Genomic DNA, 26,098 nt, shown 5'->3' on the forward strand with positions numbered 1-26,098 from the left:
CTTTGAATCTAAAGCAAAATTTCCGATTTGACCAACAACTCAATTGGCGATGGCATTTTTGTCTTTCAGAATCTTAAAATTAAGTTTTTATCAGCAATGAAACTGATAGGAGTATGGGTGATTGGCTATTAAAAGTTTACTTTTGCAAGTACATGCTGATGTTTTGTAGATTTTCTCTCATCTGTCTCATCACAGAACATTTTGTTTGTTACCTGGAGTTGGATACGGATGTCTCAAACTGAAAAGTACTTTAAAAATAATTGAATGTTTTTTAAGTGTTCTGATACATCTGAAAATACAGACAGCGGTCTTAACATTTAGAGGGAGGTGCCCTGTCTCATAAACAGAGATACTGTTTTAGCTTTTAAAAGAAGACTTTAAAGCTACATAAAGATTTAGGTCAGTAGGGGAATATTGATAGGATAAGTTTGGGGGAAATGTCTTTTCTGTGCAGAAGCTTTCTCCCTGTTCCTAGTTGCTGGCCTATGTTTGTTTCAGCCGCAGATTTAGTGTTTGGGAGCCCATTCTCTGTATTTGCCAGGCACTTGGTTTTCTTGAGTTTGAGCTTTTAAGAATGGCATCTTACTTCCAAGATACTAGGTATCTTGAAAATTAGCTTTTGAAAGTCTCTGCATTTGTTCTGAATTGTCTCCTACTAGTTTTAACATGTAATTGAAAAAGGTTGACCATAGTTTTACAAAGTTTTCTTCTTCTTTAAAAAGATTAACCTAATACGGTTGCTACAGTGAAACTCTAAACTATATCTTGATATTTGTCATACTAGTATTTAAAGAGGGCAACTTAGTTGCTAAACAAAAATAGTGGGTTTTTTTTTTTTTTACAAAATAAAACATCAGTTGTCCATAATATGAAGTTAAGATTTCCTTCATTAAAATGGAGACATTTTACAGCATATCTGGTATTGTAACAAGTGAGACTAAAACTTTGAAAAATTAAAATCTTTTTTTTAAGATTAAAGGGGAAGACTCGTATAGTCAGTTTTGAGTAAAACTTTTTGAGATGCAATTGACTTATAAGTTTCAGATGTGCAATTTAATAATTTAATATTTATACAGATTACAAAATGGTCACCAAGACAAGTATAGTTGAAAAACCACTTTTGTGTAAATTTTCTGTAGTGACTTTTCAAAATAATTCTTTGCTTTTTTTTTTTTAATAGTTCACTGCTTTTTTCACATGAATTTCTGAGTTTTTCAGTAATAATTTAAATGGATACAGATCGCTTGAAAGATCAAATCAGTACTGGGAGAGGATGTATAAGAAGGCTTTGAATTTGGTTGTTTCACTTTTCTAAGCAGATATTTTATCATTATACATTTACGTATTCTGAAAATCGCACTGTGTATTTCAAACTAGAAAGAAGAGTTTAGTGATCAGAACTTGTGAGAGGACTATTATAATTTTCTAGAGGGAAAACATACGTGACCACCTCTCCTGCTTGAGTATTTCTCTAGTTGAAGTCATATTCTCTTTCAGACTTTGTTACAAAGTGCACTTTTAAGAAGTGCCTGCTTCTCACTTCCCCAAAATGATTTTGCCCATAATCCTTGGAATATTTCCTAGTAGATAGTAGTTTCAGTTTTTTATTTGGTTGTTGGGATCTGCCCTGGTGGCTTTTTATCTACTGGAGTTGCTACAAGCTTGGAGATAAGACGGGCATATTATGTGTTGTTGGAATGTTCTGGTTGTTTCTGGTGAAGATGTAAGCATTAAAACTGCCCATACACTCATACCGAATCTGGTATTTGGTACCTCCCTCATAGGAATTAGAAGAACCTAAGAGGTTCCGTTCAGCAGATTTTAGGGTGAATAGTTAGCAACTTCAACCAGTACTAATTAAGGATTATTCTGCTGATTAGATTTCCTTTCCTTTTTATTCACCTTATGGAAGTAACATCCTTCACATTTCTACAAGATGATCGAGGAAGTTTTGTTCTGCAGGTCCTAAGGTTTTACAAGTTTAGTTTTTTTTTTCTTTTAGTTTTGTTTTGCTTTTTTGAAATGGTGTTTTTTGTTTCTGTTCTTCGTTAGTTGTAGCCTCCACGATTTGGTGTTTTTTCAAAGAAATGCTGATATCCTTGTGAAGTGGGACGCACGTTAGATGTTAGTTTTTTTTTTTTTTAAAGTACAATGTGCAATGAGGGAAAGTCTTCACGTTCTATAAATTAGAGGAAAAAATTGCTACAGCTCTGATTGCCTTTGTTCTCAAGCCATTTGAATTGCAGGCTGTGTTGGGACTGGTTCTTACATTGTTTAAATGCTGAGACTAAAACTTCTAATTAGAATAATTACTGGGTGGGAGCCGAGCTGCGGGGCGGGGTGGGGGGCCAGAGGTGTGGCTGGGAAGGGGCGCTGCTGGAAGAACCCAGCTCCGACTGGCGGTGCGGGGCGGGCGGGGCGGGGCACGGCGGCCTCTCCAGGGATTGGCCGGGATCTGGAGGCGTTGCGCAGGGCGGCCCCCGGACATATCTGCGGTGCCTGGGACCCGGCGAGGAGACGACTCCAGGCTCCGGCCCGCGCCGGCCCGCCCGCGCTGCAGCCCAGTAAGTAGACCTTCACCTCCGCAGCCCGCCCGCCTGACAGCCGCGGGTGCCCGGGGCCGTCAGCTGCTGTTCGTTAAGGAGAATTAGAGCGGTTTCTTCTCCGTCTACTAAATCCCTTCTCATTTTCCTCCTCGTAACCTCAGTCTCTTTCCACTAAATGAGCTTTCAAAGGAAAGAAAGCCAACTCTGGTTCCAGATTATTCGTTCTGCTGCGTAATCCTGGCCTTATTTGCTTCCAGCGAGGAGCGCGTTTGGCGAGTTTGCATTCCCACTAGCCTGGAGATAGATCCTTGGATGTGAATGAGATTTCTGGATTCCTTCAGAAAAGCGCTTTAGGGCGCTTCTGATGGGTCCTTCTCTTTGTTTTCATGGGTTGTGTTTGTACAGATTTTAAACTTTTAAGAGTGCATTCAAGGGTCTAGGTTTCGCTATCTCGTGTGTGTGTGTGTGTGTGTGTGTGTGTGTGTGTGTGTGTGTGTGTGTGTGTGTGTGTGTGTTACCAAGCCTTCGAGAGGAAGAAAAAAAAACAGGCAAACAAATCCAGCTGGAAACCATAAATTACTGCTTCAGACTGGAACCAACTTTTGTGATGTTCTGCAGGTTATCTCTGGAGACCTGTTTTCTCTTCTGTGAAGGGCTGTGTGTGACTCTATAGGGATTCTGATCTGTTCTCAGTTCCTGGCAGCTATCCTTAGGTGGAAGTAGAGACCAATTATTGGGTAACTAAGCCACAGACAAGAAAGGAAGCCACGATTTAACTTAGATTCTAGAGAGAAGTTAGTTTGGGTTGCCCTTTTATGTATCTCTATCTCAAAGGTGACTTGTAAAGTTCTGAGTTTTGTCTTAAATGTAATTGTCAGGTTCCAAGACAAGATTCTATATTGAGAAATTCTTGAAGAAAAGATTCCTGATAGGTGAGGTTGCAGTAATTTTTTAGTAATTTTTTTTAAATCCGTTTATACACATCCTTTTGAGTGATTTATAGCCACTGACTTATCAGGTTAATTTGTTTTCAATACATCTGGCTTCATTATGGGATGCAATTGTATGTTATAGCTTTGACTTATTAAAAAAGCAAAGGAGATATAAGAAATAAACTAAGATACTAAGGGGAAGAAAAGTTTAGTTTTCTTTAGACTACTTTTCATTAAAGTAGAATAAACAATCAAAAATTTAAATCATCTTAACATTACGTTAAAATATATTACCCCAACAAAATACTGTTTTTTTCCATGAGCATGTTATATGTATGTAAAAGTAGATATAAAAAGAATAGAAACGCTAAAAAACTAAACATTTGTAAATTTTATTTTTTAAGTATATAAAAATTATAAAATTTCCTTAGGAGTCTGTAAGAAATAACTTGTACAGATTTGAGATTTGTAGATTGCTACTCGAAAACTCATTTTAGGTTCTATTCCGCTGATACCATCATTCACGGAAAGGTGGTGGTAGGTCTCAAGATTTTTAGATTCATCCATTTGTAGAATTTTAGGTCCATTATTAGTAAATATCCAGTTTATATCATTGAAAAGTTACTTCTGTTGATTTACTTTCAAGTACTACACTACTTTACTTTCAAGAATTCACACTACAGAATATTTCCAAGATTGGATTTTTAGATTAGTTGCTTTTGTATCAAACTGCTGTGGGCCTTGAGTGGAGATGAAGCTCACCTTAGATTAAGATTGTGATTGACTTCTGAACTCACATAGCAGGAAAGTAGTCAGTGTGCCCTAAAAGTGCCTCTTAATAACGTCATTTCAGTCTACTTGCTCAGTTGGGAATAGCTTGTCACTATGGTAAGCACATTACTTTAATTAATAAATGCAGTCAGTTGTACGTAGTGTGCAAGTTTGGGGTAAACTAAACAAACCTGGCATCATGCATGCCCCCATCGTTTTATTATTTAGCTTCCCTTTTCGTTTGTCTGGGTTTTGCTTTGTTTTTCATATTTTCACATGATGTACATCCACAAGGCAGCCATGTCTCTTTCACTTACCCAGGGTGCTGGCCCTATACGAGCTCTCATTCCCTTCAGAGAGCTGATTTTGAGCTGAGAGAGGAATAGGAGATCTCTAAAAGAAAGGAAGGTATTTCTTGAAAGCACGTTCTCTTTTTTTCAAGTTAAATGCCCCCTCCTTTTTTTTTTTCAATAATAGGAATTTCTGTAAGTTTCAAAGTGATCCTTAAGATATTAATCCTTTACTATATTCATGGAACTTTTAAAACTTAATCTGGGACATAAGATATTTGGACTCGTGGTCTGGGAGTTGGCGCAGCGGTAAAGCTTTGGACTCTCAAGCATGAAGTCCTGAGTTTGGTCCCCGACAGCACATGTGCCAGAGTGATGTCTGGTTCTTTCTCTCTCCTCCTATCTTTCTCATAAATAAATAAAATGTAAAAAAAAACCCAGATATTTGGACTCATCCAGAAGTGTACTGAATTTCAAGGAAATTTGACTCCTGTGTTTTATACACTAAATCATTCTGTGAAAGAAAATAGAGCCTCTGGCTGGTATGTTACACAGGATCCTCAACACATTTTTATTCAGTAAACACTTTTCCTTTATTTTTTCAGCAGTGATTCATGTAGTTTAATTCCTTACTACTTCTGCCTCATATTCACCCCCTCCTGATTCTTTGTTAGTTGTGGCCAGCTGTACACTTGTGTAATAATGATTCTTTGTCAGCTTTATGACACAAACCACAACAGATTGTAGACTTACAGATAAAACATGTTTAGTTTCAATTTGGTGAAAAATATAAAAAAGAAAATGGGAAATAAAATCTAGCCAAATGATATTTACATTGTTTTTTAACAGTGGTACCTATAAAGACTAAAGGACAGACCCTAGGAGTGATGAGATATTAGAAATTTAGAGCAGAACAAACACCCAGGAGTGAAATCTGTTTATTAGCTATGTTCCATGCTTAAGAATACGTTGCACGTAGATCTGTGTTTGCCCAAATCATTTGTCTTTACAAAGGGTCAAGCAGTTTCTTGTTCCTGTTCCTGTTTCTCACCATACAGCACTTGCTAGTATCATTATCTGTAAAGTGCCTTTGTAACTTTTTTAAAAGTTGGCTTCAATAATCTGAAAAGACTTAGTTTTAGTAGCAAGTCTTAGCAAAGCGAATATGGAGATCAAAGGAAGACAGATCTCTTGACAAGCTACTATTGAGATACTGTTGAGGGCCCTGGTGCTGGCATTAGCATGCGGAAGGACCTGGGTTCAAGCCCCCATGCCCACCTCAGGGACAAAACTTTAGAAGTTGTAGAATAGTGCTGCGGATGTCACTTCTCTTTGTCTCTGACTTTTTATCAAAAAAGAGAGGGGAAAAAAAATCACCTCTGGGAAGTGGTTGTATAGTTATGCAGGCACTGAACCCCAGCAATAACTCCGGAGACAAAAAAAAAAAAGATAAAAAGAATTACTGTTGAGTTTTTGCACAGACAGTGACATAGGTTAGTGCAATTCTATATACAGTAATTTACATATGTGCTTTTAGAAAACATTTTAAGGCCTTGGTTTCATTGATCATATTCTTTCAATTTCACATTTGGAGTGGTATTTCAGTATTTTACCATTAGCTTTTCAAATAAGCTTCCACCATGCAGATTAATACTGAAAGTTTGTAATTGGTAACATTAGATACATGCGTTTTTGGGATTTATTCCAGTTCAGACGTGAGACTGTCTTCTGGTCTGACTTTTTCATGTGTCACTCTATAAATTCTCTTTCACTAAACTTGACCCCAGAGCTATTATTTTAGGCATTTTTACCGCACAGCTCTATCTTACCGTATAGATACTTCAGCCCTTTATTTAAACTTTATCACATTGTAGTACGAATGGAGTAGGTGGCAAACAAAATGAGCAAGATCAGGCCTCTGTGTTCACAGAGCTGCTTTAAAAATGTTCATTCTGGGAGCCAGGAGATGGCTTGCCGAGTGGAACACAGGCATTGCCTTACTCGGGGACCCAGGTTCGAGCCTTTGACCACCACCACATGAGAGAGTCTGCTGGGGCAGGGGGTTAGAGAGGAGACTTAATGAGCAGAGGAGTGGTGCTGTGGTGCCTCTCCTTATCTCTTTATTTTTCACCCTCAGAAAGAAAGGAAAGGAGGGAAGGGGAGTTACAGTTACGGAAGGAGGGAGGGGAGAGGCTGGCTGGCTGGCTGCCTGCTGGGAGTAGTGGAGTCAAGCGGACATCAAGCCTCAGTGACAGACCTGATGGAAAAAGCAAACAAAACTGTGCGTTGAATTTTTTTTTAAATAGAAGTTTTTTTTTAAATAGAAGTTTTGTTTGAACCTAGCTATTCCTTCCTTTGACTTAAAGAGCACCCTATTTTTGTCCATCAGATTCTAGTGAGCAGATATTCAGTAAGAGCCTAAATTTCTTCTCCTGTCTACTTATAATTTAGAAGGATTATTTGTAAGGATTCCATGTTTATGCATACGAGCACATTAGCTGTGTACATACTAGATACCACTTTTTAACGGAATCATAAGTTCAGCCACATGTTAGAAGAATCTAATTTGGATAGTTCCTTGCCAAAAGGATTACTCTTTTTGCAAATAATTCCACTATCTGATTTTGACATATTGGGAGGGAGTAGTATAAAAAACTAGAGAAAAATCCAGGTTAGAAGAAAGTTACCATTACTGTTTCTTCCCTTGGTAAAAACTCTGGAAATAGTTGATAGTTCATTTGCTTTGTGAATGATAACGTTCTGTGCACATGAGTAACACAATTTGTAAAGAATTTGGAAAAACTTTAAATATTTTGTATAAATATTTCAGTATTTGAGTGTTGTTCACACAAAACTCAGGTCTTCTATATAATGGTACTAGCACTCATCTTTATGTAGAACTATTAAAATCAGAACTTTTGGGGGGGAAATTTATAACACTATCAAATATTAATGAAACTAAGACTAGACAGGCAGTGATGGATTTCTTTGGTATACTAGGGAACCTTCCTGTAACTAACTGGACCTGCTTAATAGGAGCCCTTGGCTTCCAGTTTGCTAGCTCAGCATTTCTTTAAAGCATGGGCTTTAATCATTTATGCAACTCAGTACTCTTAGATTAAATTGCAGTATTGACTTTCTTCATAAAGTAGATCTTCTTTCCATTAAGTAAATTATTGGGAAATGTTTTTTTTTTTTTTTTAAACAAGATTTGAGAAAAAATTGAGTTCTTCTTGAGTCCAGAGACAGAAAAATGTATATTATGCAGAGAAAATTTGTTGATGCAAAGGCCTTTTTTCCCCCATATGTCTTTAGAAAGTTTACACAAATTCAACTCTATTCGACTTTCTGTTCTTCACCTTTCCCCTGCTTAGTAAGAAAAAAAACATTTTAGCAAACTCGCTACAGTATAGCAATCTGTCTCCTCAGTAGCTGTCTCCTCATAGTATCCCATAGCATAGTTAGATGCCATAGCTACAGGTTGGGTTTATAAAAACCTGCTAACAGTTTCACATGACAGCTCTACTGACATGCTGAACTTGAGGGATTATAAATTAGCATGCGACTCCAAATCAGGTTAGAAAATAACATTACATTAGGAACTCAACTTTATGAACTACATGCTGTTACTCCAGATTAAAATGCCAGTTTTTTTTTTTTTTAACGGGTAAAAGCTTAGTAAAGAGATATTTCTAGGGAAGTACAAAAACCTGCTTCTTGGCAGAAGTTGAAAAACAAGATCAGAAGAGAAAACACAAGTAGAACCTGAACTGGAGTTGGTGTATTGCACCAAAGTAAAAGACTCTGGGGAGGGTGGGGGGAGAATACAGATCCAAAAAGGATGACAGAGGACCTAGTGGGGGTTGTATTGTTATGTGGAAAACTGAGAAATGTTCTGCATGTACAAACTATTGTGTTTACTGTCAAATGTAAAACATGAATTCCCCAATAAAGAAATTTAAAAAAAAAAGTCCTGTTTCTTATTTTCTAAAATCAGCAAATAGAAGAAAAGTTAGGATTCTCTGACACTGTGAAGTGTATCAGCTTCTTGAGGAAGCTGTCAGCAAGCTGTCTGCTAAGTGTGCCATTGCTGCAGGGGCAGAGAAGAAGGACTAGACCACTTTGGGAATTTATAGCTCCTTTTTCAGGACCAATGATTTTCTTGAGAAGCGTTAAAATTCAAATCAGATTGCTCTTTGTCACGTTTGCCGATTGGTCAAGCATCTCTTATTTGAAGAAAAAAAAAAATAAATAAATCCCCCCAAGCTTGTAAATTCTTAGTTGGAGTGTTTACAAAATTTATTTTTCAAAAATGAGGGGCCAGGCAGTTGTGTACCTGGTTAAGCACACATAGCATTATGTGCAAAGACCCACAGAGAGACCAAGGTTCAAGCCCCCATTCCCCACCTGCAGCAGGAATGCTTCGCAAATGGTGAAGCAGGTCTGTGGGTGTTTATCTTCCTCCCCCTCTCCCTTTCTCCCTCTCTTTTCCCCATCCTCTCTCAATTTCTTTCTGTCCTATCAAATAAAATAGGAAAAAGGGGGGGGATTGTGGGTGGGAAGGGTGCCAGGAGCAGTGAATCTGCAGTGCTGGCACAAACCCCAGCACCCTGATGGCAAGAAAAAAAAAATTTACTAAAACTATCTGGGTACATGTGGACATAAGAGATCCATTTGACAATACCGCTACATTGTTTAAAATAATATACATTGTGTGTGTCAGATTGTGTATAATTTAGGTAATATTACAAAAGTTCAGGAAACATTAGCACATAAAAGTGTGACCACTGTAATCTGGAAACGTGAGAATATGAGTTATTTTAGACATAGTTCACTAGTGATAATATCTGGTTAGCACATGATCTTTGGAAGCAGTACAACCAAACCATGCCTGAGATACGCAATAGTCTTGTAGAACTAGGTATTAGACTTGTTTGCCCAAAATTAGGTAAACATGCTTTTTAACTAACATTTTATTTGAGGCACACTCCTTGAAGATGTTCTATGAAATTAAATTAACTGGGGGCTGGGGAGACAGAATTATGGTTATACAAAAGAATTTCCCAAGGCTCCTGGGTTTCGGTCCTTGGCACCACCATCAGCCAGAGCTGAACGGTGTTCTGGCCTTCTTCTGTGTATCTTTCATTAATAAGCAAGGAAATAAATAATATTATAAATAAATACATTCTTTAAAAGTATTTTTTTGCATCAATATCTGAAGGATGGGTTTTTTTCTTCTGTAAGGTATATTTTCCGATTTTTTTCTGGTAGGAATTTTAACCATTTGTGTCTTTCATCTGTATGTTACTAGTTTAGTCTAAAACTGTTTAATTATATCATGTTATCCTAGTTGACCAAAGCTCTTAGGCAATTAAACACTTGCTTGTGGACATATTTACTAAGTAGTTTTTTTCCTTAAGAAAGTGAATGATGACATCCAGGAGGTGGCGTGGTGGTAGAGTTTTGGACTTCCAGGCTTGAGGTCCCAAGTTCAATACCTGGCATTATGTATGCCAGAGCGCTGCTCTAGGCTCAGTCTCCTTATTTCTGTCATGATAAAAATTAAATTAAAAAGCTTTATTTTTTAAAAGAAGAATGCAAGAAATGAGAAAGAAAACTCATATTCTGATAATGTGTGAAGACTTGTCCTTCTGGACAGTAGGGTAGGCAAAGTCACTAAATTCTGATCCTTTTAATATTTTATGTTTTGGGCCTGTGAACTGTCTAATTTAGAGGAACTTTATTCATTCTATATTAATTTTGCCATATGAAGACATAAACAGTTTAGAGCCTGCATACTTAACTTTGTTTTATTTTCCTTCAGAGCAGCATCTGAAAGACTTGATTTAAAGTTCTGCCTTGTGTCTGATCTCCCTTAATGAGAAAAGTGGATGTAATGGCAGCTGTTTGCTCTCAACTTCTGGTCCATGAAGTTATCTGAGAGTGTGTACAGTGTGCTTGGGAATGTTTTCTGGAAGGAACAAAACTTGTTTTTTGAGGAAATGCTATTTTTTTTAAAGTTGTTTTCTACATATGGGACTACCTTTTAAATCCTAGGGGCCAAAGAGAACTGTTGTCTGTTATGCCTTTAGGCTAGAAAGCCTTCTGCTTTTGACTTTCAAAGGTCAGCTGATTGAATTCTTGTTTAGACCCTGCTTGTGTTGAATTTCTGCCAGCAAGTTTACAGCATACAGAATTTCCCCCCCCCTCCCCCATGTCTTCTGTTTTTGTTCATTGTAAACAGTTTCTGCTGTAGTAACATAGACAAATATAGCAGAGAATGCCTTTCTGGAAGAAGAATGCTCCCTAAGCATTTTTTAACCATTTTTGGGAAGAATTGCTCTTTCTGTGTATTTCAGACAAACTGTAATAGAGGAAGAAGCTGTTGCTGTAAATTGAAGTGACATCATATGTATTGCCCCCATTGATCTGCTTTTAGTCTCCAGTCAAGATAAAAGGAAATGGCATCAGGGAGGAAGCATGCTTCATTTAGGCACAGATCCCAGAGTGATAATGGAGTAATAATAGAACTCACACCACTGTCAGTCAGTCGGTGGCTGTAGGAGTCTCAGGCTCATTCCCTGTCTGGGAGCCTCTCTGACTCCTAGAGCCACCAGCCAGGCCTTGAGGGGACGTACAGCCTTCTTTATTTTGGGGAGGGGTAGGTACAGTTGGTGGGACTTGAATGTCATCTTGCACCCATTCCTTCTCATGGTCCTGCCCAGAAAGGTCAGTTGTGAGATGTGTCCATGTCCTTTTGTGATCTAGGAGGTGAGCAGGCCTTTTGACGCCTCAGTTGTGTGGGTGGTCTTCTGGGAGCTGGGAGTGAGTGATGTTACCTTGACAGCAGTTAAGAGGCTTGTGGAAGAGTCAGAGATTGTTTTCTTTGTGTTTTCAAGCTAGACGGGTGGGTTTGGAAAATTCTTAATGTTTTTTCTTCAATCCCATGTAGAAGTTCTTAAAGTCCGTTGAAAGTTGTGTGACTTGCCTCCATTTCAGTTAACTAGGAAAAATACCAGGTAGATCTTTTTTTTCCTTTGTATAGCTCTTGGTAATTAGCAGCTATGGAACCCTCCATGTTTAGATCAAGAACACTGACTTCTAAATTCTTTCTATGGGCTGACCTCTAGTAATTTGATATTTTTTGTGGGGGGGGTGTTCAATAAGTTTTATAGTTCTTTACTTCAAGAACTCACATGACTTTGGCACCCTCAGTCTCAGGCAAAATAAAAGTTTCTGAGGCAGATGCATTTTCAAAAGTACTGAGCTGGCCTCCATATGGAAAAAAAAATAACTTCCATCGTGAATTCCTTGTTTATGCAACGGAAAGGAGTTTCTATTCCTGTCACTGTTGAGCTGTGGGTGTACCATTAGACCGTCAGAAATAAAGGCAGGTTCTTTTAATAATGCTTAAATGAACTACTTTCTCAGGAGATAATGCCCTCAAACGTGTACTTTGTTTTTCTTAATCTCTCCACTGTGTGACTAAAGCCATGCCTGAGTGTCTTAGTACGGCTGTATTAAGGCACAGTTGGCCCAGAAGTCATGTGAAATTTAATTTGATTTCTACGTGGGTGGGAATGGAATGACCCACACACTGTTTCCCATTGCTGTGGTGCCAGTTGCCAGGGCGGGGTGCACCCTGCTCCGTGTCTGAGCACATTTGCTTGGATGTGATATCTCTCAGTTGCTTTGCAGATATTCTGGTATAATGCATAGAACTTCTTTTTCATTGTTGGTGGTTATGTAGGGAGTAAAATGTTTATTTTTCCGAAGAGGAAAGTGCTATATTAAAACTAGTTACCACGTTTTTGTTTTAATAGCCTCTTTTCAAGGTCTGCAGTCTCATGTAAAAATTATGCAATGTTTACTTACTCATTTGTGACCCACCGATAGGGAATTAGTGTCGTTGTTTATGTACTGAAACAGCGTTCGATCACTGATTTTTCTCTACTTTCCTCACTATTTAGCAATTTAAAGTCCCCCCTCCCATGAATTAAGAGAGTTATAGTTTATAACCAGATGGTTCCAAGTTGTTTACTAAGTGAGAGGCATCTATCCAAGTCCGTTCTGAATAGTGGGACTAGCAGAACACCCAACATTATGGAGGGATGTTCTCCTCTCTCTGTCGGCCCTTCTCTTCCGCCCGCCTCTGAACAAGCCGGTTCTTGCAGCAGCCCGTCAGCTCCTTAGTGGAGGAGGCTGCCTGGCAGCATGTGTATGCCTGCTTTTTACCTCTCTCCAATTAGAGTGAGTTAAACTTACTAAAGAACTGTAAGGGATTTACTCCCTCTCTCCCTCTCTCCCTCCCTCCCATCTTTGCTGTCTTTCTTAATTCAGAGAGCTTAGCTTTAAACATTTCCATTGCATAAAATCTAGAGAAGGCAAACGCTTTATTGACTGTTTCTGGGCTGTTTTTCTGCAGACGCATGGACTTTCTGCTTAAAAGAGAAATGCAAGAAACAGAAAGGGATGAATACAGATACTTATGATAGATTCCCTTACTAGCAGTTCTTTGATTTTGAAGTTGTGTTTATCAATAAAACCAGTGGTTGGGAAAAGAGTACCAAGCTATTGATAAAAGTTTTCTCATTCAGGATTTCTCTCCTTCACTGGGTCTTTCTAATTTAAACCGAGTTCCAAACTCGGTTCTAACTGTAGACCTTTTTCTGAGTGTGGGAACATAACAGGGAGATCGTGGCAAGACTGGTTTGGTTCCCAGTTGTTGATCAGGAACCCCACCCTGGTCGGCAAATGTTCTGTGCTATGTCAGGGCCGTTCAGTATCCTCCTGGCCTGCCACACCCAGTTCATGTCTCTGTATCTGAAGTGGCTTCAGCACTGCTGTTACCTCAGCAGCCTGGGGAAGTACTGCTCATGGATTTGGAGCATGCCCAAATGGACCAGGCACTTGCTCCCTTCCCTAGCCATCTCGAGGTAGAGAGATTGTTACTTCAAGAACCCAGGGTGGGAGGAGGTTGGTGAGGCAGGTAGAGAGAGATATAATGACAGAGAAGGCAGAGCCCCTGAAGGAGGTTCAAGTGTAGCAAGGCAATCAGGCAGTAGCCCTGGTGGGGTATGGGAATGGAGTCTGAATCTCTACCAGAAAAGGATCCTGTTGGAACACCGGAAGGAAGAGCTCGACTAGGAGGCCATGTGGGGAAAAGATGGAGGGAAGGAAAGGAGAAAGGGTTCACACAGAACCTGAGGCAATGGAGTACCCTCTCTTTTCCTGTCTGCCAGCATAACTCTCCTAGTGTGATGGGTGAAGAGGCTGCCTGGAGCCTTGTGACCCTGGATTTAGCTTGTTTTATATAGCAGGTTTCTTTTAGTATCATAATGTAGCATCATGGGTCTAAAATTGTTGAAAAAGGGGAAGATGTTATTTTGGTTCCTACATAAAGATGGTTATGGAGTAATTTGGCATCTCTAAAGTGTCTTTCAAGCATAACTTTTAATGGGAGAGAATTGCCAGACGTTATTACGAATCCTAGTGTAAGGGTCTTGCAGTCCAGTGCTGATGGTAAACCTGTTTTTTTTTTTTTTTTTTTTCTTGCTAAGGCACCTGTTTCTCCCATCAGTTTGAGAGATCAACATGACTCTTACTTAAATAGATGATGTTTTTGGGGAAAAAAAAATACTTTTAAGAGTCTGATGATGTGCTTCTGGGTCTGTCTGTATATAACTAATGACTTTATTGAAAATTTAAAGAACCAGATAAAATCTGTGAGAAACAGCTTCTATATTTGTTTAGGATGTAAACATTGTACATGTGACCTGATTTTTCTGTTGTTTTCTCATTTTGGGAAAATAATGAGGCAGAGAGAGAATGAGGGCAGAGGCAGAATGTATAATTGGAGGGCAGGAGGCTAGATAAGTAGGAGGAGAAGCCAATAATTTCAAGTTTTCTTCCAGAGGCTGGGAAGCTCGCATACTTGTCTTGCAAAACCTGGGGCTTCTTGCATGCAAGTCCTATGCACTACTGCTGCACCTCACCTTAACGCCACAAAGATTTTTCTTAAATGTAGTAATTTTATAATTTTTAACATAGAGGGATTGATATGCATTATTATTTTATGATATATATGTATATATATATGTGCAAGGCATTGTGTTGTTGGGAAAGTCATGACACATTTTTTGCATAGAAACATACTTCATGACTTTTCCAACAACCCCATATATGTGGTAAAGAAGAAAATCTGAAAATGGCTTCTCATTCTTTCTTTAGGCTAAATGACTTTTCTATTGTTGTTGTTGTTTTGGCATACACATGCCATAGAACAAGGAATCTAGTAAGCCACTATAATGTTTGGTTAAGATAAGCAGTTTTTATGGTTTCATAATGCATATTCATTCATCACCTTATACCCCTTTAAAAAAAAAAATCCATGCTGTTTAACTTAAAGTTTTGATCTAATATGATTGTGAAAAGCCATGGACAAAAAGACTTAATCAGGCCCCAGAATGCATTGAATTTGAGTAAACGTTGAGATTTGACCAAAGTCAAGTCTATAATCACACACCCAGGTTCCCCTGGACTTACTGGTTCTGATCTGAGTACTAATTTGGTTTTGATTTCTCATAAACTGGATGGCAGTTTCACTACATTCATTACTTTTTCTCATCTTTTTTTTTTTTTCTTTTCTCTCAGCTTCTTCCAGACCAGCTGGTTTTACTTTTGGAACTTCTCTTGGAGCAGAAGGCCCTGAGTCCTCAAACTCTTCAAAGTCTTGAAAAGACTTACCATCTTCCTGAGCAGGATGCAGAGGTAAATGGAAGGGCCCCCATCATTGCTGAAGATGGCGCTCCCGTTGCAGTCCCAAGCTGTTGAAGCGTCTAGTGGCTTCCATGCCGGGCGCTTATGAGTGAAGAGAAGTTCTTCAAGAAAAATGCTGGCCACTTCTTTGCTTATGAATACTCTGGCATGGTATTTAGAGAGCCTAAGTTTCCCTGTCTTCCTTCTTAAATCATAAATTCTTGCCTGGACTCCCTGAAGAAGTGAGCAGACAAAGTTGAGTGTCTTTGAATTAAAAACTGGCAAATCATCATGAATGCAGTGGTGGTGGCTCCATCCTGATACACGTTAGGAAACTTGGCTCAGATATGCCTGAGTTTGTTGGTCACATTCATTTAGGGCAGGAAAGGAGCCATGTGTAAAGGAAATGAAAACTAAATCTAATAGCCATGGTCTGAAAAGCAAATTAGATGCTTGTGGAAAAGCAATATGATGTGGTCTCTAATATCTTTTAGCTTATTGTGAAGAATGCAGTGTGAACCCCAAGATGAGTTCCAGGCTTTATTTTTTAATACATATGCAAAAAAGTAGATATTTAATGTATGAAGTCACTCTTGAGAAAATTATTTTATGTAAAACTCTTTAAGTGCTAGTAAGGGTGACGGGACAGGTTCACTTGAAAATAACTGCACCGCCCAACTGCCCAGTGTGGAAGCTATTGGGCATATGTGGTTACTGAGTCCTTGATGTGTGGCTGGTTTTTTTTTTTTTTTTTTTCCTTTTTCCTTTTTTGTCATTGCCAGGGTTTCCCCACTCCAGTCTAGACCAAGTTTTTCAGACAGAAAGGGGGGGTGAGGGAAATATGACACAGCAGTGAGGCGTCCTTTAATACGGTGGGATTCAGACTGGAGTCTGGCATGTGAAGCAAGCACGCTAACCAACTGAGCTATTTTGCCAGCTCTGGGCAGCTGTTTTGAATTAATTGTGCTATTCATGTGAAATGACAGTGCATATTGAAGACAGTAAAAGGCACAGAAAAGAAAGACAAGTGTCTCATGAATAATTTCTTATTGATGACAATGTAGAGAATAGATCTAAGGTATAACTATTTCTATTTATCTCAACTTTCATATTTTGTTTACAGTTTACAAATGTCAAGACTGTTATTTTAATTAGTGTTTAAAATATGTTTTCTATTTATAGGCATGAGGTTATATTTCAGTTAGAGCTGAATCCCACTGAAATGCCAGACCCCCTTGATAGAGGACAGACGGAGGCGGGAGGATCAAAGCAGGCTCTGGGCACCTGTCTCACTATGCCCGGAAGCCTTGGGGTGGGAGACCCTGTCCCCCCCCCCCTCCTTTTAGCATAGCACATCAGCTTCTCAACTTACAGCTCCATTTAGTTGTTATATATAACCTCTTAAACCACTGAGAAGTTTAAGAGGCTGTATGTAGCTGTTTGTTCTGTGCCTCACAAACTATATATATGCCTAAGCCAGGCATTCTTTCTCTGGTGACATGAGGCTGAGGCCTGAGGATGGTGGCCTTGCTAGCTTCATAGAGCTGGTGTGATCAGCTTGGATACAGTTCACAAGTATATGCTCCGTCAGGCACTAGGGAGACAGCAGTAGACATGACTGACTAGGATCACCCTTGGAAAGTTTCTGTTCCTCTGGAAAGACAGTCCCTAAGCAAATGAGCAACACAATTTTAGTCAGTAGCTATGCAGGAGCTCCACAGGGAGAGTTCCGTTAGGTCCCCATGCAGAGTTTCAGGAAAGGGCACGCATAGAACATGACATTTGAGTCAGCCCCTAAGGACAAGAAGTCACTGTGATCACGTAAAGCCGAGGGACCGAGTTTGATTTCTGTACAGACGTGACAGATTAGCATGTGCTAAGATACAGGTCAACAAACCATGTCTGTAAAGCAACAGATGATGAGTATTTCAGATGATAGGGTTTCTGTCAGCTAGTCGACTTGGCTGCTGTAGCATAAAGGCTACTTCAGACAGTACAGAAACGAACGACTTCTATTCCAATGAAACTTGTGATGGACCTTGAAACTTAAATTTTCATGTAACTACCATTTGTTTCAGGGGGCTTTTGTTGTTGTTGTTGTTGTGTGTTTTAAAAAACCTTTTAAGGGCAGGGGAAACCATCTACTTACTGGTAGTGCAAAGGACTTTCATGTCTGAGACTCTGGGGTCCCAGGTTCAGTCTCTGCCACCACCATAAGCCACCATCAGCCAGAGCTGAGGAGTGCTCTGGTCTCTCTCTTTATATCCCCCCCCCCCCCGTAACTCTCTTAGTTTTCTTTTTTAAATAAAATACTTTAAGAAGTAGATTATTTACAAAACTTAGTAAAAATAAAAATGCTCTACACTTGTTTTATTTATCCCCTTTTAAAAATATTTACGTATAAGGAGGAGAGAAGGAGAGAGAACCAGAGCATCACTCTGGCACATGCAATGCTAGAGGTCACACTCAGACCTCTTGACTTGAGAACCCAAGCTATATCCTGAGCTACTTTCTTTTTTTTTTTTTTTAAGCTGAGGTAAAATTGATTCACAAGACTATACATGTTTTTAGGGGTATGATTCCACATCTCTTCAAATTGTATGTTTTAAAGCCATCTAACTAGCCACTCTTAGCTTTAGTGTAATTGGACCTGCCTCCTCTGGAGTTGGTTAAGACCTTACTCTTTATCCTGGAGGGGGAGGTCTAGGGTGAACCTGGCACAGACCCGGGAAGCTTTGAGACCGTGGTATACAGCTAGGATTTTTATTCCTAAATAAAGTTTCCAAATTCCTGTCACTTTTCCTTCCCCCCCCCCCCACCATCCTCTGAGATGCCAGCATGGAGGCCATTACCCTGACAGGTCTCACAGTGAATGTTCCCCTGAAATGCCACTCAGAACTAGAAAAGCAACAGGATCTCGGCCAACCAGGGTGTTTTCTAGAAACTTTATTAATTAAATGTGATTTATTGTGATACTGATTAGTAGCGATTTGATTGGATTGCCATCTGCCTTTCTTTTAGGTGACAGAACATTTCACGAGAAAGAATTTTTATTTGGTGGCAAATGTCTTATTTTATTTTATTTTTTTTACTTTATTCTCATTTCTAAACTAAGCAGATAGTCCTCTTAGTCATTATTGGGGCATCCTGCTGGCAGTGACTCTAGAGGGGTTTTCCTAGCAAGGAGCTGTGTGAGTTATGACCCACTATTGTTTGTTTACGGTGCTATCACAAGCTCCTGGGCCACAGTACAGAACTGAATGCCTCTGCAGAAAGACCTCATCAGCAGATACTGTGTGTGGGGGGTCTCTCTAGCATGAAACGGGTGTTCAACTGAGGGTGTGTGTGTGTGTGAGAGTGTGTGTGTGTGTGACTAATATCCCACATTTCCATGTGTAAAAAGAGGCCCCTCTTACTTTTCTTATGACAGAATGTTTCCTGAAAATATGTGTGTGTGTGTGTGTGTGTGTATGTGTGTGTCTGTAGTCACAGTTTGAGAAGTCTGCTTCGACATTTGGATCTGCAGCAACATTCTTGTAGCTCCTAGAAGTAGAATCTCAAGTTATATATATGCACTGTTTGCCCAGTGTGCTGCACAGTTACATAGCTTCCTTATGTGTCCTCCCCGGGAGCCTCTGTTCTTTTTTTTTTTTATAAATTTATTTATTCCATTTGTTGCCCTTGTTGTTTTATTACTGTAGTTATTATTGTTATTATTGATGTTGTTGTTGGATAGGACAGAAATGGAGAGAGGAGGGGAAGACAGAGGGGGAGAGAAAGATAGACACCTGCAGACCTGCTTCACCGCCTGTGAAGAGACTCCCCTGCAGGTGGGGAGCCGGGGGCTCGAACCAGGATCCTTATGCTGGTTCTTGTGCTTTGCGCCACCTGCGTTTAACCCTCTGTGCTACCGCCTGACTCCCGGGAGCCTCTGTTCTGATAGAGCTCCATTCTGACAGGATCAGGGCTAGCCTTAAGTGGTTGTTGTAGCTTCCTTGCTCTTACTCCACCCCCACCGCATCTCTTCCCTCCGTTTCTCCCTCTCCCTCCCCCCCCTTCTCTCTCTCTCTGTAAGAATTTTTGTTCCCTTTATGTTCCTCAGTATTTGTATTAATTGTGTTGCCTCTGTGTTTCATTTCTGTTCACAGAATGTCTGGCCTCTTGGTCAGGATTTCTGAGCCTGGCATTTAGTTTGATGTTAAATGTCAGCTGTTTGCATGTCGGGTTGGTGGGTGTCAGCTTTCTGAACGTTGTTCCAGGGTACACACCCCCTGTCCTTTGTGTGCCTGTATCACATGTGGGGGACAGCGCTACCATGTGTCAGAACTGTGCAGGAAAAGTGCACGAGGACAAGTACAAAAAGAAAAGCACACACCCTGAGGCATTTCCTGCCTCCTTGTCACCATCTGAAAAAAAGGAGCAGGACATTTTGAATTCCTTAGTCTGGGAAGTAACACTAGCTAGGAAGTCAACCATCTTTTCCATATGAGTCAAACTTCTAGACATATGGTAAGCTGCTGTAACGAGTTTCTTCCCTCACTTAGTGGGCCTCTTCAGCTAGAAAGCTAGGGGCCTATAATCGTGAGGTGAGAAGCCATTGAACTTGGTTCTGCGACCTTTGTCCCCGGAAGTTCAATGACAGGAAGCCACTTTATTATTTTATTTTACTTTATTGTTTTGCCACCAGGGTTATCATTGGGGCTTGGTGCCTGCAAGACTCCACCATTTCCAGTGGCCTTTTTCTTTTTTCTTCCTTCTTTCTTTTTGAAAGAGAGTAAGAGACTAATAGGAGAGCCACCTTAAGCACAGTTCCACCACTCTTGAAACTCCCCACCTCTCCCTCTGCACCAGGAGCACCAGGGTCCTTGCACATGGCAGTATCTGTGTCCTGACTGTGTTATAGGAGTGAGGGATGATAGCCAGAGAAGTCATAGAATTAGTCTTCTGCGAGGAGCCATCACCAGCGTCACTTCATCCTTTCACTGCATTGGGAGACGTACTGTTGACTGAGAGGAAAACACCTCCTGCATCAGAGTGGTATGGGGAAAGTGCGGTTTATTTTCTCTGTCTTCTCCTCAGTACTACTGCACCATTCTCCCTTTAGGAACACACTCCTCATGGTGGGAGGAGGACATTTCCATGTCTTGGTATTATCCAGACATCCAGAATGAGCAGTTGGTATTGACTCAGACATTGACTTCGTAGTGAACTTGCCTGGGGTCGAATGGCTGATGACCACAAAGAAATTTCCTGACTTCCCATGGCCCTTTTTTTCTACAACAAATAGAAAAAAACAAAACAAACAAACAACTTCTTTCTCATTTTATTATTTATTATTTCCTCTTTCATTTTCTTTAAACATATGTGTTGTGGCATAGTAAATTCTGATCCACAAATGGGTCAGAGTCCACACTTTGAAAAATGGCTACCATGATCCAGCCATCCACATGGTCCAGGTCCTCACCAACTCCTCTGCTTCCTCTGAGGCCTGGCTGTGCCTCTCCAGCCTCCACTGCCTCAGGATTGAAATGGATCTGGAAACACCTTCACAACATCATTAGCAATAAAATGTGAGAAAACACTTGTTAAGTGTTCATGGTTTTAAAGTAGTTTCTGGGATGACTCTTCTCACAGCATCTCATCCATTGTAAAATGGTGTTTTGCTATTTAGCTGAAACAATATTTATAATTTCTCTTTTAATCTCTCAGCACTGACAGGGATGGAAAAAAGCATAACTCAAGTATAACTCAACCCAAGTCTTGGGTTCCCTTAAGCATCTGATCACAGAATTCTTGATCTTGGGGCTTGGCATGTTTTGACAACAGCAGAATTGGTGGTGAAGGGAGGCACTTTGTTCTCAATGTAGGAGGCAGAGTCATCCTTATTAAGAAGCTCTGCTGTAAAGTATAAAGACTGGTTTGTGTGTTTTTATTTATTTATTTTTTAAAATCTCTCATGAAATGTCTGACAATTGTTTACAATAGAATAGAGCAGCTGGAAAGATGTTTATAACTTTTTAGGAGCCATCTTGAACCACCTGTATGCTCCCAAAAGTCCAGGTCTATAGCCTAGGGAGAGATGAAAACAAAATCTTTAACATGAATGAGAAAGGAGTAATTGCAAACTAAAGCTGTAACAGCAAATAAATCTAAAGGAACAGATTAATGACTAAGGACAAACCTGTTTTACCACTCGTACACGGAAGGCCATGCCAGCATCTGTCTGCATTCTACTGTGGAAAGGACACTTTCAAGGTTGATTGCAGATGGAAAAACATAAACCTTACAGCCTTTCGCACGTCACTGGTTTCTCTGAGTAGCTGGAGAGTCCTTGAAAAATCATGTGAAAGGATAGCTCTCACAGGAAGGTTCACATATGCAGGGAGGGTGTGTATGGTAGCATTATTTTTAAGAATTTGCTTGAGGGAGTCGGGCGGTAGCGCAGCGGGTTAAGCTTAGGTGGCGCAAAGCGCAAGGACTGGCGGAAGGATCCCAGTTTGAGCCCCTGGCTCCCCACCTGCAGGGGAGTCGCTTCATAAGTGGTGAAGCAGGTCTGAGGTTTCTATATCTTTCTGTCCCCCTCTCTATCTTGCCCTCCTCTCTCCATTTCTCTCTGTCCTATCCAACAACGATATCAATAACAACAATAATAACTATAACAATAAAACAACAAGGGCAACACAAGGGAATAAATAAATATAAAAAAATAATAAAAAGAATTTGCTTGAAAAGAAAATACTGCTTGGGCCAGAGAGACAGCTCTCACGTAGGGTACATGCATTGCTACACACAAGATCTTGGCTCAAACCCTGGCACCAATCAGGATTTGTTATGACAGAGAAGAAAGCCTAGTGCTGTGGTATATCTCTGTCTCTATCTGAATTGGGGGGGGGGGGAGTGACCAGGAGTGTTGAGACCTCGGTTTCACCAAAAAAAAAAAAAAAAAAAAAAAAAAAAGCACGGGGGGGGGGAAGGCTGGAAGAGACAGGCAGAAACTCTATAGCATTTATTTGAAGCTCAGAGGTAGAAGGCATGGTTCTTTGAATTCCATAGTCTGACCACTCTGATCTCTTTTTTTTGAATTGTATTTAAACCCAAAACATAGTTACTGTGACTACTACTCATAGTACATACTATGATTACCGTGTCCTATGGGTAGTTTATGATTAATAGAACTTCTGGTGAAACATATTGAAAGAGAAAATAAACTTTCAGTCAAATGATCTAAGTTCTAAATCTGGAACAGAGAAGGTGGCTCCATGGTGCTTGCAGCCAGGATAAACTCTGGGAAGGAGGACTCGGGCCATCGCTGGGTCACTGGGTAGGCATGGATTGAATAAAAGGGGTGGGGGAGATACTTTTCTTTACTCACATCTTTTTAAAAAATCACTATTTCAGTGGCTGGGCGGTGGCGCAGCGGGTTAAGAACACATGGCATGAAGCGCGAGGTCAGGAGGAAGGATCCCAGTTCCAGCCCCTGGCTCCCCCACCTGCAGGGGAGTCATTTCACAGGTGGTGAAGCAGGTCTGCAGGTGTCTGTCTTTCTCTCCCCCTCTCTGTCTTCCACTCCTCTCTCCATTTCTTTCTGTCCTATCCAACGATAGAAATAACAATAATAATAACAACAGTAAACTACAAGGGCAACAAAAATGGAAAAAAAATGGCCCCCAGGAATAGTGGATTTGTAGTGCAGGTACCGAGTCCCAGCGATAACCCTGGAGGCAAAAACAACAACAACAAAAATCACTATGTCTATTTAACCTTTTATTAATGTAGGAGCCTATATTAATCTTGGATTATATTTCTATACTTTCTCCTCGGTTGCATCTGATTTATGAAATTTTTAGAACATTCCTTTAAAAATCAGGGTTGTACCTCTTAACAGAGTTGTTATTCTTTGCTATAAAGACTAGCAGTGCCTCTGGAAATTTTATATGGAACTCTTGTAACAGATTTAAAAAAAAACATTTTAAGTGAAAATACACTGTGGCAAAAATATTTATTCACTTACTTATTTTGCAAAACCTGGGCTGCGTGCTACTGTGGCGTCTCCCTTCTCCCTCCCTGCTCTAAAATAATGCATTAAATCGATACAGTGGACTGGATGAGTCCACTTAACAGTGGTGTGGTGCATGTGTAAACTCCTGGGTTTATCCTCTGTATTGTATTATAAAACAGAACTGATCTAGCTGAAATCTGAAGTTATAAACCAATGTTATTTTAATTGAAAAAATCAAACTGATCAAAAAGGTCAGGAATTTTCATCTTTTATTGTTCCTTCCTTTTTCCTCCTCTCCCCCACCTCACCCCAAGGCTAAGCAAGTACTGTCGATTCATTATTTAGAATTTACTTGGAAATGAAAGGGGAGCAAGCACTTAATAGATAGGCCTTCAGCCGCCATACTGTTCTGACAAAGTCTGGGCTGGCAGAGAGCTCACTGGGGTGATCTGCTTAGCCATGCGTGTGTTACCCAGACTCAAGCTTGGCCCTCGTTATTTTGAAGGAAGCTGTAGTTTCTTTTATGGTCTGTCTCTCTGCTTCTGCCTCTACCTTAAACAAACAAACAAACAAAACCCCCAGAAATTCCTAACCACTGGGTCTTTGACTGCTTCCACTGTCTTTGCCAGCAGCTTCTATTATACAGGTGTGTGAAGACGGTGGGGCGTTACTCTCTCTTGCTGTAATGTCCTCCCAGTCTGTGCACACTTCTCAGAAGATGCAGAAATGGCCACACTATCAGGGTGACAAAGAGCGTTACTTTGCTCTTCATCTTGTCTACCCCAAGCCCAGCTACGTCCATGTTCATTTTGTCTGTAAAGTTAGCAGGTAAAATCGACACACTGGGTTTTACTACTGCTGTATCCCTCTGTTGGGCCGGGTGGTGGTATACCTGGTTGAGTGCACATGTTACAGTGCACAAGGACCCAGGTTTGAGCCGCTGGTCCCCACCTGTAGGGAGAAAGCTTCATGAGTGGTGAAGCAGTGTTGCAAGTGTCTCTCTGTCTCTGTCACCCCCTTCCCTCTTGATTTCTGGCTCTCTCTATCTAATGATTAAAAAAAGATTTTTTACAACAAGGGTAACAAAAAAGGGAAAAATATAAATTAAAAGATTTTTTAAAATAATTTACATATTGTATTCTGTTTTTTCTACTGAAATCTAAAGCAAGAAAGTATGGAGTCATCTGTGAGCATCGCCAATTGCCTTCAACACTGTAAACTGAACCATATCCACTTGTCTTATCTGCCTTTGAACCATATCCACTTGTCTTATCTACTCTGCTCACTTTTGCCAAAACTCTCAGATGCCTTTCCAATGCCTTCTGCAAACCTTTCTTTGCAGTCTGGTTCCGTAACACACCAAAGTTGGAGAGTTGGCTCTCTGATTTCCGTGCTGTGCAACTTGAGTCCAGGGTGCAGAATACGGACTTCAAGTGAGGGCAGAAGAAAAGCATCAGTTCCCAGTGGGTCTGATGCAAGAAGGGGCAGCACTCTAGAGCCCATTAAGTTTTTTGGCTGCCTGTGCCTATTACATATCCAATAGCAAAGCAAGCACAGTTACACTGGATGCCAAGTATTGTGGTGGTGGTTGTTACTGGATAGAGACAGAAATTGAGAGGAGAGGGAGAGAGACAGAGACACCTGCAGCCCTGCTTCACCACTCGTGAAGCTTTCCCCTTGCAGGTAGAGACCAGAGGCTTGAACCTGGGTCCTTGCACACTGTAATGTGAGCACTTAACCTCACATGCCACCACCTGGTCCCTTTGTGTATGAATGATGACGTGTGTATTTATGTGTGTCTGGGAGGGGATACATTTAAAGACCAGCTTTTCTGGGTTGCATTTTAAAAATGAACTTTTGAGGGAGTCGGGCGGTGGCGCAGCGGGTTAAGCGCACGTGGTGCAAATCGCCAGGACCTGCGTAAGGATCCCAGTTCGAGCCCCCGGCTCCCCACCTGCAGGGGAGTCGCTTCACAAGTGGTGAAGCAGGTCTGCAGGTGTCTGTCTTTCTCTCCTTCTCTCTGTCTTCCCCTCCTCTCTCCATTTCTCTCTGTCCTATCCAACAACAACGACATTAATAACCACAACAATGTTAAACAACAAGGGCAACAAAAAGGAAAATAATAAATAAATAAATAAATAAAAACTAAAAGAACTTCTGAGCTACTTGGTGTGCGTATTGCTTTGCACCACACGGAGCCACGTTCCTTAGGCCAGCTGGTATTGTCCATTTGTGGGTGGAAGCAGATGCCGAGGCTGAGTCCATGAAGCCCCCAAGCTTTGGGGGGACCAGCCAGCCAGAAAGCAGCAGTCTAGAGCTGGACCCATCCCCTTGGCTCTGCTGTCGGGACACCAGGTAGGTTCCTCAGGAACAGAATGTAAACTAGTGCCCTTTGCTGAGCTAGCCTTCCCCAGCTTACCTCTTCAGTTGTTTTTTAGGAACTTTAACTCACATACCATATAGTTCACCCATTTACAGTGCACAGAGTCGGTTTTTACCATCTGTAAAGTTGTATAGACACTGCCATAATTAGTTGTAGAACATTTGTCATTACCTTCATTCCCAAATCCTATGTCCCCTTTAGCTGTCAACTCCCTAGGTTCTGTCTAAAGAAATGTGCCTATTCTGACCTTCCATATGACCGTTAGCTATATATAATGCATTACCTTTTGTAACTGGCTTCTTTTCACTCAGGAACGTTTATCAAATTACCTGTTTTACTACGTGGCAGTACTCCATCCCCCATTGCCCAATATTTCCTATAATATTGCTAGAACAGGTTGGTTTATTTACTCATCAGCT

At 40.4% G+C, this 26,098-nt stretch overlaps 1 protein-coding gene and 1 long non-coding RNA gene across 5 annotated transcripts in view; one reads left to right on the forward strand and one right to left on the reverse strand.

Moving 5' to 3' along the window:
* Positions 1-16,465, reverse strand: part of LOC132540932 (uncharacterized) — a 146,427-nt gene extending 129,962 nt beyond the window's left edge. Inside the window, exon 1 of the long non-coding RNA XR_009552130.1 lies at positions 16,323-16,465. This is a non-coding gene — a long non-coding RNA (uncharacterized LOC132540932). The remainder of the gene's footprint in view (positions 1-16,322) is intronic.
* The window catches only part of AOPEP (aminopeptidase O (putative)), a 427,259-nt gene that overhangs the window by 386,981 nt on the left and 14,180 nt on the right, over positions 1-26,098 (forward strand). For all 4 annotated transcript variants that reach the window (XM_060200471.1, XM_007539869.3, XM_060200472.1 and 1 more), the window contains one exon: positions 15,193-15,309. In XM_060200471.1, coding sequence (XP_060056454.1) covers positions 15,193-15,309 — 117 coding nt within the window. The remainder of the gene's footprint in view (positions 1-15,192; positions 15,310-26,098) is intronic.

The sequence above is a fragment of the Erinaceus europaeus genome, chromosome 10 (assembly GCF_950295315.1).
Source record: "Erinaceus europaeus chromosome 10, mEriEur2.1, whole genome shotgun sequence".
NCBI lineage: Eukaryota > Metazoa > Chordata > Mammalia > Eulipotyphla > Erinaceidae > Erinaceus > Erinaceus europaeus.